Genomic DNA, 13,354 nt, shown 5'->3' with positions numbered 1-13,354 from the left:
ATTTTTACTGAATTGTATGGGTCAATCCATTGTATGAGTGGTCTTCTTTATATATGTATGTGGTAAGTACGTGTGTATATTATATATTTTATATATTTATATATATCTGGATTCATGACCAAATGTATTCTTCAGGGGAAGCGGGGTTAGAGGGCAGGGGATAATATAAGAACATAAGAAATAGGAACAGGAGTAGGCTATACGGCCCCTTGAGCCTTTTCCGCCATGCAATAAGATCATGGCTGATCTTCTAGCTCAATTCCACTTTCCCGCCCTATCCCCATATCCCTTGATTCCCTTAATATCCAAAAATCTATCGATCTCCGTCTTGAATATACTCAATGACTGAGCATCCACAGTCCTCTGGGGTATAGAATTCCAAAGATTCACAACCCTCTGAGTGAAGAAATTTTTCCTCATCTCGTTCCTATATGGCTGACTTTTTATCTTGAGACTATGACCCCTAGTTTTAGACTCTCCAGCCAGGGGAAATAGCCTCTCAGCATCTACGCTGTCAAGCCCTCTAAGAATTTTATATGTTTCAATGAGATCACTTCTCATTCTTCTAAACTCCAGAGAATATAGGCCCATTTTACTCAATCTCTTCTCATAGGACAACCCTCTCATCCCAGGAATCAATCTAGTGAACCTTTGTTGCACCCCTTCTAAGACAATTATATCCTTCTTTAGGTAAGGAGACTAAAACTGAGCCCTATACCAGAGCCCTATATAATTGCAGCAAGACCTCCTTACTCTTATACTCCAACCCCCTTGCAATAAAAGCTAACACACCATTTGCCTTCCTAATTGCTTGCTGTACCTGCATGTTAACTTTCTGTGATTCGTGTACAAAGACACCCAAATCCCTCTGACTACCAACATTTCTTAGTCTCTCACTTTTTAAAAAATATTCTGCTTTTCTATTCTTCCTATCAAAGTGGATAATTTCACATTTCCCCACATTATACTCTATCTGCCACCTCACGCCCACTCACTTAACCTGTCTGTAGCCCTTTGCAGCCTCTTTGGTCCTCCTCACAGCTTACTTTCCCACCTAGCTTTGTATCATCAACAAACTTGGACATATTACACTCGGTGCCCTCATCTAAGTCATTGATATATATTGGAAACAGCTGAGGCCCAGGCACTGATCCTCGCGGCACTCCACTAATTACAACCTGCCAACCCGAAAATGACCCATTTATTCCTACTCTCTGTTTTCTGTCTGTAACCAATCCTCAATCCATGTTACTACATTGCCCCCAACCTCATGAGCCCTAATCTTATGTAACAACCTCTTGTGTGGTACCTTATCGAATGCCTTTTTAAAATCTACATCCACTGGTTCCCCTTTATCTACCCTGCTAGTTACATCCTCAAAAAACTCTAATAGATTTGTCAAACACTATTTCCCTTTCATAAAACCGCGTTGACTCTGCCTAATCATATTATGATGTACTAAGTGCCCTGTTACTACGTCCTTAATAATAGATTCTAGCATTTTCCTTACTACTGATGTCAGGCTAACTGGCCTATAGTTCCCTGTTTTCTCTCTCCCTCCTTTCTTGAATGGCAGGGTTACATTTGCTACCTTCAGTCAACGGAGACTGCTCTAGAATCTAGGGAATTCTGGAAGATCAAAACGAATGCATCCACTATCTCTGCAGCCACTTCTTTTAAAATCCTAGGATACAGGCCATCAGGTCCAGGGGATTTGTCGGCTTTTAGTCCCATTAATTTCTCTCAAGTATTTTTTCTTTACTAATCTTAATTACTTTAAGTTCCTCACTCTCATTAGACCCTTGGTTCCCCACTATTTTCACTATGTTTTTGTGTCTTCTACTGTGAAGACAGATATAAAATATTTGTTTAACATCTCTGCCGTTTCCTTATTCCCCATTATAATTTCTCCTGTCTCTGCCTCTAAGGGACCCACGTTTACTTTTGCTAATCTCTTCCTTTTTACATACGTGTAGAAGCTTTTACAATCTGTTTTTATATTTCTTGCTGGTTTACTCTCATATTCAATTTTCTCCATCTTTATCAGTTTTTTGGTCATCCTTTGCTGATTTCTAAAACCCTCCCAATCCTTAGGCTTACTACTCATTTGGCAACATTGTAAGCCTCTTCTCTTAATCTAATACTACCCTTAACTTCTGTAGTTAGCCACGGTTGGATCACTTTTCCCATGGAGTTTTTTTTCCTCAAGAGAATGTATGTGTTGAGAATTATGATTGTTTTTAATGTTCACCATTGCTTATCTACTGTCATTTTTTAATCTAATTTCCCAATGTACCTTAGCCAATTTGACCCTCATACCTACGTAACTGGTTTTGTTTAAATTTAACAGCCTAGTTTCGGACTTAACTACATCACTCTCAAACGCAATATGAAATTCTATCATATTATGATCACTCTACCCCAGAGGATCCTTAACTATAAGATTGTTAATTAACCATGTCTCATTATACAATACTAGATCGATAATAGCTTGTTCCCTGGTTGGCTTCCCGACATATTGTTCTAGAAAACTGCCTCAAATGCATTCCATGAACTCGTCCTTCAATCTACTTTTGCCAATTTGGCTTGCCCGGTCTATATGAAGATTAAAGTCCCCCACGATTATTGCATTACGCTTGTTACATGTTCCTCTAATTTCCTGATTTATACTCTGTCCAACACTATAAGTACTGTTATGGGGCCTATGATCTACTCCCACCAATGTTTTCTGCCCCTTGTTATTTCTTAGCTCCACCCATACTGATTCTACATCCTGATTTTCTGAGCTAAGATCCTTTCCCACTACTGCCTTTATCTCATCCTTTATTATCAGGGCTAGCCCCCTCCTTTTCCATTTTCCCTATCTTTTCTAAAAGTCAAGTACCCTGGAATATTCAGTTCCCAACCTTGGTCACCCTGCAACCACGCCTCAGTAATGGCTACTAGATTAAACCCATTTATCTCTATTTGTGCCAGTAATTCATCTATCTTGTTACAAATGCTTCACGCATTCAGATATGGCGCCTTTAATTTTAACTTTTTACTATTTTTCCCTGATGTAACCTTAGTCAATAATACCTTTGTTAAACTCTCTGTCCCTTTCTGACACACTCTGCTTGTTTTTACCCAAATCGCTTCTCTGCTCTACAGCCTTGACTTTTCTCTTTAGACTTATAAATTTATCCTTACCTGAACCCTCCCTCCCTCTTATTAGTTTGAAGCCCTATCTACCGCCCTAGTTATGCAATTTGCCAGGACACTGGTCCCAGCCCGGTTTAAGTGGAGCCCATCCCAATGGGACAGCTCCCTCTTTCCCCAGTACTGGTGCTAGTGCCCCATGAATTGAAACCCCTGCTTCCCACACCACTCTTTCAGCCATGCAGTTAATCATCTAATCTGTTTGTCCCCATGCCAATTTGCGCGTGGCTCAGGTAGTAACCCAGAGATTATTACCTTTGAGGTTTTGCTTTTTAATTTGGACCCTACCTCCTCAAACTCCTCATTCCTACTTCTACCTATGTTGTTGGTCCCTACATTGACCATGACAACGGGATCCTCTCCCTTCTGCTCCAAGTTCTTCTCCAGTCGTGAGGAGTTGTCCTTAACCCTGGTACCGGGCAGGCAACACAGCCTTCGGGACTCCCGGTCGCGGCTGCAGAGAACAGTATCTATCCCCCTGACTATACTATCCCCTAACACTATCACATTCCTTTTCGCTCCCCCCATTTGAATGACCTAATCTACCTGTCATGCTACAGTTCCTGACAGTGAAGGAGGTGACGGGGGCAGGCAGGGGAAGGAGGAAGGGTGTTGGGTAAGGGAGGCAGATCTGCCTTGGGAGAGGATGTTGGTGCTGGTGGCACTGCACAAGATGAAAGCACAGCACATTCACAGAGCCATTGACATGAAATATGTGTAATTTCCACGAAAACTTGAAAGAATTTACTTGCAACAGGCTCCTTGTCTTTTCCTTCTTACATTCATTTTCTCTCAAGCGAAATTAATGCCATGATCAAAATGCATGCACTCCAAACTTTGCTGACTGTTTACCGACACCGATGCCAACAGTTGATAACTTTGGGAATAATTTTATATTGAATAAAAATTTTCAGTATTCTAAATAGGAGTAGCTTGTCACCATGTTGGGTCACGTTGGGCCGCCACAACTGCCAGGTGCTCCGAAATTTCGACAGGTCACATGCAGTGGGGCTGGTGTTGTGACCAAACCCAGACATTGGAGTGGAAGAGCAGGCACTAACTATTAATTTCTTTATCATTTGGAATATGCTCTCCTGGCCGGCTTCCCATCATCCACCGTCCATTAACTTTAGCTCATCAAAACTCAGCCGCCTTTATCCTAACTCGCACCAAGTCCCGTTCACCCATCACCCCTGTGCTCACTGATCTTGGTTCCCAGTCTGGCAACGCCTCGATTTTAAAATTATCATCTTTGTTTTCAAATCCCTCCTTGGCCCTGCCCCTCCCTATCTCTGTAACCTTCTCCAGCCCTACAACCCTCTGAGACCTCTGTGCTCTTCCAATTCTTGCCTCTTGCGCATCCCCAATTTTAATCGCTCCACCATTGGTGGCCGTGCCTTCAGCTGCCTAGGCCCTCAGCTCTGAATTCCCTTCCTAAACCTCACCACCTTTCACCTCTCACTCCTCCTTTAAGATGCTACTTAAAACCTACCTCTTTGACTAAGGTTTTGGTCACCTGTCCTAATATCAACTTATATGGTTGGTGTCAAAATTTGTTTGATAACGCTCCTGTGAAGCACCTAGGGACGTTTTACTACATTAAAAGTGCTATATAAATGCAAGTTGTCATTATCTCTAAGGGCAGGGGGAATCTCAGTCATTATCGTTGCATTAGAAACCAAGGGCCTCAGATTGAGGAAAATACCGGGAGCAGCTTGTATTAGATGGGGTTGGGAGAGCTCAGCTGCACTGAAGCCAACGGGTGGGGCACAAATATATAATTATTTATTGAAATCATAAACACAAACACTTTTGGACCAACAGAAATAGTGGAGGAGATGCAAAAATATTTATTAAAACTTAAAAGACAGCCATTTCATAGAGCTGTAGGTATGGTGAAGAGGACTAACGGAGCAGGCAGGATCCTGATTTTATTTTTAATTTTTGAGCAGAAATAGGAGGCTGAAAGGCAAAAGAAGTAAAAAAAAAAGTTTAATATTTAACTTTAGAAAAAAATTGTGAAAAAAGGATCAAATTTAAAGGTAAAATTTATCCGATGAAGAATCAAGATGGCAGCCGAGCTGGCACAGACAAATTAGTAACATAATCCACTGCTACCTGATTATGCAATAATCATGGCAAGTTTACATAAGCAAAACTCGCTGTAATGTGAACATAGGAATTTATATAATGGCAAAAAGGTGACAGGAAGTCAAGTGGTTCAGTCAGGGAGTACGAGTGGATGTAAGATTTTAATAACATATAGGTATGATATTGAGCAGTAGTGCATAGTGGTTTTGCTGCACAATTGGGTGGATGGTCCTGCACTTTGGTAGTGCTGGGGGATGGTCCTGGGCTTTGAGTTGGGGTTTAGCAGCATGGGAGGATCAATTTGGTCTGGTATCACTGTGGAGAGAGAGCCTATGGTTTGGGCATAACTGGGGATGGAATGTGGAGTTTGGCTCACTGGTGTCTGCCGACACTGAATATATATTTTACTGAATATAGCTTTTGAAATTTGTCTTCTAATTTTTCTTCAAATAGTTTTGAAAATCAGCCAAATAGATTTTGTTACAGATTAAGTGAAAAGCATGCTATCACTTGGCTGGTATAAATGCTACTGATGCATCCTGGGAAATTGTGTGCACTGCACATGCTCGGACTGCAGGACCTGACTTCAGACAGCAGTCAATGATCTGAGCAAAAATATCAAGTCCGAGTCCAGGCTTTAGGGAGAGGTTGAGGCCGTCAAATAAAAACCGTAATGAAGAAATGAGAAAATACAAGAAACAATCAAATTTATTCATTTAATCATGCTTTTGTGAAATGTGTTCTTTTTGAATTTTATATTTTGTTTTATACCTTATTTTGGACATTAGAAATTTTAGTTACAGAGGGGAAAAATGGCAGGTGAAAATATTTTCAAAAAGAATTTTGAGTGATTGGTTCATTAACAAATTTTGACAGTGAAATGTTGACATGATTAGAAAATGTTGATAGTTCGGGGTTTTCCACTGTGACGTGCTAACATACACGTTTTCTGTATAAAAAGCATGATGTAAAATGAATGTGTACTGAACATTCATGTCATATCCCATTTTTTAATAAGATGGATAGATCTATTTGAGATCAGAAGTGAGAATATTTATGAAATTTATCCTACTATTATCAGCTCAGAATATATCCATACCTAACTTTAAATGGTCTTTGTTTTTCTAGTTGAATTTATCTGAAAATTTATTTTTGTCTACTTTAAATTAGGAATATAATGAGCAAAGTCCATCACGTATGAACCAGACACAGCCAGTGAGTGCTCATGATTACCGATCATTAGGCCAGCCAGAGCTCAACGGAAAGATGATTTCAGATAGACTGTGCATGTCTGAGCCAGCAGACTATGGTAAGAACAACTACAAATATTTCTGTCGCATTCGTAATGTACATAGATGTCTCGTAGCACTTTACATGGTGATGGATAGCGAAAGGACACTGGGCATAAAGAGGCAAAAGCATGGTCAGAGAGATGGGTCTTAGGGAGGTTTATGAAGGCAAAAAGGGAGGTGTCAAGGTGAAGAACCTGAGGAAAGGAGTTACAGAGGGTGGGGAGGGGGCGGGCAAAGAAGGAAAAGAATTTTGAGTGATTGTTTCATTAACAAATTTTGACAGTGAAATGTTGACATGATTAGAAAATGTTGATAGTTCGGGGTTTTCCACTGTGACGTGCTAACATACACGTTTTTCTGTATAAAAAGCATGATGTAAGGTTAATGGTGCACTGAACAATCATGCCATATCCCATTTTTTAATACGATGGATAGATCTATTTGAGATCAGAAGTGAGAATATTTATGAAATTTATCCTACTATTATCAGCTCAGAATATATTCATATCTAACTTTAAATGGTCTTTATAAATAAAATGGCAGATGAAAAAATATTTTCACCTGCCATTTTTCCTGAAGAAGCTGCCCCCAATGGTGGAGTGGAGGCACTAGGGAATGAACAGTAGGCCATTGTCATAGGATCTGAGAGTGTGTGCAGGGACATCTTGCTGAACGCGATCACAGAGGCAGGATGAGGCGCTTTGGTTATGCTTTCAATCTAGATGGGAATTGGCTGTTAAAGGAAGTCTTCGCTTGATTGGAAGCACAATCAGTCCCTCTAACTTGAACTTTCTATGCTCTCGCAGCAAAGAAGAATAATTTATGATTGAATGTGATGTGGTGTCATCTTTATAACATACATAATTCTACTTATTCCAGTTAGGGCATCTTCAGCATTAGAAGCTATAGTGTTGTTTTCATCCATTTGAGTTGCCCTGACAGTTTTCAGAACTACTGGGGTTGTCAAAAATCTCATCCTCTAGTTCAATCACCAATAAATTTATTCAAAAGTAGAGGTGTTGATTTCCCTCTTAGGTGTTGAGCCAGTCTCTGAAATCCCCAATGTGCTCCAGGCCTGATATCAAAGAGAGTGTCAGTACAGATGGTCTCTCTGGTTCAGAATGATAGAAGAAATACACCATCTCCATTTCTTTAAAAAAACATTCTAGGGATGTGGGCACTGCTGGCATTTAATGCCCATTCTTAGTTGTCCTTGAGAAGGTGGCTGTGGGCCTTCTTCTTGAATCGCTGTAGCTCGCTAGTGGAGGAGTTGAGGACAAGAGAACACAATCTTAAAATCAGAGCCAGGCCATTCAGGAGAGAAGTTAGGAAACACGCAAAGGGTGGTAGAAGTATGTAACTCTCTCCCACAAAAAGCAGTAGATGCTAGCTGAATTAATAATTTAAAATCTGAAATCGATAGATTTTTGTTAGCCAAGGGCATTAATGAATATGGAGCCAAGGCGAGTGGATGGAGTTAGGATACAGATCAGTCGTGATCTCATTGAATGGCGGAACTGGCACGGGGGGCTGAATGGCCTACTCCTGTTCCTATGTTCCCATAATGCTGTTAGGTAGGGAATTCCAGGATTTTGACCCACTGACAATGAAGGAAAGGGTCAATATGTCCATGTCAGGATGTTGTGTGATGTGGAGGGGAACTTAAGAGGTGATGGTGTTCCCATGCACTTGCTGCCCTTGACTTCTAGGCAGTGGAGGTTGCGGGTTTGGGAGATGCTGCTGAGCAAGCCTTGGAGAGTTGCTGCAGTGCATCCTTTAGATATTACACACCAAAGCCACAGTAGCCTGATGATGTAAAAAAATGGATGTTTAAGCCAGTGGATGGGGTGCTGATCAAGCAGACTGCTTTGTCCTGGATGGTATTGAGCTTCTTGAGTGTTGTAGGAGCTGCACCCATCCAGGCATGTGGAGAGTATTTCATCACACTCCTGATTTGTGTGTTGTAGGTGGTAGAGTGGTTTTGAGGAGTTAGTAGGTGAACCACTCGCCGCAAAATTCCCAGCCCCTGATCTGCTCTAGTAGACACGGCATTTATGGGGCTGGTCCAGTTGAGTTTCAGGTCAATGGTGACCACCAGGATGTTGATGGTATTGGACTTGGCGATGGGAATGCTATTAAATGTCAAATGTAAGGAATCTTACAACACCAGGTTATAGTCCAACAGTTTTATTTGAAAATCACAAGCTTTCGGAGGATTTCTCCTTCGTCACCTGACGAAGGAGAAAGCCTCCGAAAGCTTGTGATTTTCAAATAAAACTGTTGGACTCTAACCTGATGTTGTAAGATTCCTTACATTTGTCCACCCCAGTCCATCACCGGCATCTCCACATCATTAAATGTCAAAGGGAGGTGGTTAGGTGCTCTCCTGTTGGAGACGGTCATTTTCTGGCACTTATGTGGCACGAATGTTATTTGCCATTCATCAGCTCTAGGCTGGGTGCTGTCCAGGGCTCGGACTGCTTCATTATCTGAGGAATTGCAAATGGAGCTGAACACTGTGCAATCATCAGCAAACAGTCCCACTTCTGACCTTTTGATGGAGGGAAGATCATTGATGCAGCAGCTGAACATAGTTAGGCCTAGGACACTGCCCTGAGGGAATCCTGCAGCGATGTCCTGGTGCTTCAACAACCACAGCCATCTTCCTTTGTGCCAGATATGATTCACTGGATTGTTTCCCCTCTGATTCTCATTGACCAGTTTTACTAGGGATCCTTGGCACCACACTCAGTCAAATGCTGCTTCTCAACTCACCTCTGGAATTCAGCTCTTGTGTCCATTTTTGGATCGAGGCTGTAATGAGGTCTGAAGTCGAGTGGTCCTGGCAGAACCCAAACTGAACATCGGTGAGCAGGTTATTGGTGACTAGCTTGATAGCACTGTCGACGACACCTTCCATCACTTTGCTGATGGTTGGGAATAGGCTGATAATTGGCCAGGTTAGGTGTATCCTGCCTTTTGTGGGTAGGAAATCTCCATTTTTTTGACTTATCCAGTCCCTTTACTGCAACCAACCTCAGATTAAATCTTCGGCCTTTTGTGCCACTGAAACAGCTAGTTAGATAACATTCATTTCACTGAAACAAATTCCATTTTCCTTTACCTGGATAGGCTGTCATTTATAACAGAGACAAGTGATGTGCAGTTTCTTTAATTTTAAGGTGATGTAGTCTTGGTTTGCAACAGATTGGTATTTACCAGCTCCGTCAGTATTTGTTGAATGGAACAACATTATAATGGTGCAATGTTAGTATAATAGAATTTTATAGCTGATAAAATAGATCCTTAAAAGAGTGCTGGCCCTTGGTGAATTGGCCTGCATGCTCTCTTTAACAAGTTAAAAATAAGTTATGATCTTCTCCATTTATTTAAAGTTGTTGTTTTACTTTAAAAAAAACAAATCAAACAATTTAAGTAAGACAGCACAGGTGTTTTTTGTGCTCAAAAATTGAATTAAGAGGAATAGATTGTGATGGCATGATTGCAACGGTGCAGTGACCACATTTTTTACCTTTAAAAAGTTTATTTGAAATGAAGCTATCTGCTCAAAAATGGCAGTGCGGTAATTCAGACTGGAGCATAAATCCATCCACCGTAAATCAGAGCCATTTTACACTTGAGAAATCTATATTCAACACCTCTCCAAACAATAATAATGCCTTTTAAATTCAGAATTGACTTTTTTTAAATTAACAGTGTAAATTGTCTAAATTTTATTAGACATATGCTATAAGGTATAGTATTAATTTGCTGCATTGGATACAAAGTGGCAGGAAGTGTGGTTTTATATGTAATACTCCCTGTGTGGGCCCATCAATGAGGTTACTTCAAAATAATGGGTTTCTTAAGCTAAAATGGCTCTGATTAAGAACATATATATTGATTGTGATAACTGACCTTGTGCTTAGTAAGTGTATTCTCCACTAAAGGTGTCCACCCATAGGACAATCTAGTAACAAAGAGATACTCTACTGTCTTGCAAATCACATGGTTTGGCATTCATTGATTTAACCCTGTCAACTCTTGTGCAGCTTAGACTGTTCTGATGCATTCAGTTCTGATACATTTTGTGCACTGTTGGGAAATCTTCCCATAAAGTTAATCTCTGTAAAACTTATGCATATGTAATTTCTGTAGATCGGATGTTATTAGCGCTATTAATTATTCCCTTGGTTCAATTTTTCTCTCAGCTGTGCTTGCTCTCTGTTTTTTCTTCTTTGTAAGCGGCTTAATAACTCCCAGGTGCACAACCATCTCTGATTTTGTGTCGGATAAGTAGATCCTCTTATGCGCACCATGGCTCTTTCAACCAAAAAGATTGGCAGCCAATGCTGTCACGAACGAGCATCTTCAGAAGTGAGTGAGAACACTGCTTAGATTTATTATCATTTTTTCCTTCCCTTCTTTAAGGGGAGTGGATCACATACATTCAGTGCCTCCCAGGCACCCTTTTTGTGAGATCAGGACTGCAAAGTGCAGTGTTGTTACATGGAATCTCCATGTTGCATTGTGGCTGTGCACTAGTGTTGCACCACTGTTTTTAATGTCACCTTTTGTATTTTTTTATTCCACACATCTATATTTTTGATGCATTTTTCCTGTTCATCGAGGTATTGAATGTCAGTACAGTGACATATTTTTCCACTTTTAACACCGTGTCCAGATTTTTTAAATTTTTTTTATTCGTTCACGGGATGTGGGCGTCGCTGGCAAGGCCGGCATTTATTGCCCATCCCTAATTGCCCTCGAGAAGGTGGTGGTGAGCCGCCTTCTTGAACCGCTGCAGTCCGTGTGGTGACGGTTCTCCCACAGTGCTGTTAGGAAGGGAGTTCCAGGATTTTGACCCAGCGACAATGAAGGAACGGCGATATATTTCCAAGTCGGGATGGTGTGTGACTTGGAGGGGAACGTGCAGGTGGTGTTGTTCCCATGCGCCTGCTGCCCTTGTCCTTCTAGGTGGTAGAGGTCGCGGGTTTGGGAGGTGCTGTCGAAGAAGCCTTGGCGAGTTGCTGCAGTGCATCCTGTTGAACACTCTCATATCACCTCTACCTCACAACCACCTCCGTCGACCCCTCTGCTGTCTCTCATTTGTCACATTGCTTGTCTGACATCCAGTACTGGATGAGCAAATATTCCCTCCAACTAAATATTGGAAAGACCGAAGCCATTGTCTTTGGTCTCCGCTACAAACTCCGTTCCCTAGCCATTGACTCCATCCCTCTCTCTGGCCACTGTCTGAGGCTGAACCAGACTGTTTGCAACCTTGACATCGTATTTGACCCTAAGATAAGCTTTCGACCATATATCCGCTCCATCACCAAGATCGCCTACTTCCACCTCCGTAACACTGCCCATCTCCGCTCCTGCCTCAGCTCATCTGCTGCTGAAACCCTCATCCATGCCTTTGTTATCTCTGGACTGGACTATTCTAATGCTCTCCTGGCCAGCCTCCCATCTTCCATCCTGCATAAACTTGAGCTCATCCAAAATTCTGCTGCCCGTATCCTAACTCGCACCAGGTCCCATTCTCCTATCACCCCTGTGCTCGCTGACTTACATTAGCTCCCGGTCCGGGAGTGCCTCGATTTTAAAATTCTCATCCTTGTTTTCAAATTCCTTCATGGCCTCGCCCCTCCCTATCTCTGTAACCTCCTCCAGCCCTACAACCCTCTGCAATCTCTGCGCTCCTTCCATTCTTGCCTCTTGCCCATCCCCGATTTAATCGCTCCACCATTGGCGGCAGTGCCGTTAGCTGCCTAGGCCCTAAGCTCTGGAATTCCCTCCCTAAACCTCTCCGCCTCTCTACCTCTCTCTCCTCCTTTAAGACACTCCTTAAAACCTACTACCTCTTTGGTCACCTGTCGTAATATCTCCTTATGTGGCTCAGTGTCAAATTTTGTTTGATAACGCTCCTGTGAAGCGCCTTGGGATGTTTTACTACATTAAAGGTGCTATATAAATGCAAGTTGTTGTTGGTGTCAGGTATACCTCCCTTTACTGTGACTGAACAATGTGTTTTAACCCGACATCAGTATGGCACCAGGTGTGAATGATTTTTTTCCATTTCATGCACTAGCAATTCCTGTGGTCTTTGAGTGAGATTGCCAATTTAAATTGAATTGAGAGTCATTTTGTGCTGTAAACCTGTGTCCAGTAGGAGCTGGGTTGAGGCTGCCCCAACTCATTTCACCTTAAACACTTCTAACCAACAAGGAGTGAAGGTTCTCATCCCAGCGGGCTGGGCTTGATTTGAATCAAGATTCTAGAGGAGTGTGCTAACCCACTGCACCACTCAGTCTTCTCTTGTCATCTTTTAAAAGAAAATGTTTCTAATGCAATAGTCCCTCAGTGTGATGCTCTGATAGATCATAACCTCCAGCATGTGATCCCTGGCTCTCTCAGATACAGAAACTGTATAAAACAGTTTCTCTAGAACAAGGCCCGCAGGACACACTTTTTGTATGGTTCCCCAGCCTAATTGAAAGCATTTACTCAGCACCTGGCAATGCTATTCTTGATTGGAGAATGCTTGATGCTGACATTGGCTAACAAGTGTATAGTGCTCTGGTCAGACCATGCCTTCAGTAGTGTGCCTAATTCTGGTCCCCAAGAAACAAAGGAAGCACTCCAGCATTGGAGGCAGTGCAAAAAAAGACACAAGACTGATACTTAGGGCTCGATTTTAGCACCCGCGATCAGGTGCGTTCGTGGCGGGAGGGCTACGAAAATCGGGAATTCCCGGGGCGGGTCCG

The 13,354-nt window shown here is 41.9% G+C and overlaps 1 protein-coding gene across 1 annotated transcript in view; it reads left to right on the top strand.

The window, feature by feature from the left end:
* nek11 (NIMA-related kinase 11) overlaps positions 1-13,354 on the top strand; it is a 385,456-nt gene that overhangs the window by 248,455 nt on the left and 123,647 nt on the right. Inside the window, exon 11 of the mRNA XM_067997717.1 lies at positions 6,460-6,598. Coding sequence (XP_067853818.1) covers positions 6,460-6,598 — 139 coding nt within the window. The remainder of the gene's footprint in view (positions 1-6,459; positions 6,599-13,354) is intronic.

This window comes from Heptranchias perlo, chromosome 2, assembly GCF_035084215.1.
Source record: "Heptranchias perlo isolate sHepPer1 chromosome 2, sHepPer1.hap1, whole genome shotgun sequence".
NCBI lineage: Eukaryota > Metazoa > Chordata > Chondrichthyes > Hexanchiformes > Hexanchidae > Heptranchias > Heptranchias perlo.
Note: the sequence above shows the minus strand (reverse complement) of the source record. Positions and strands in the feature narration are given on the sequence as shown.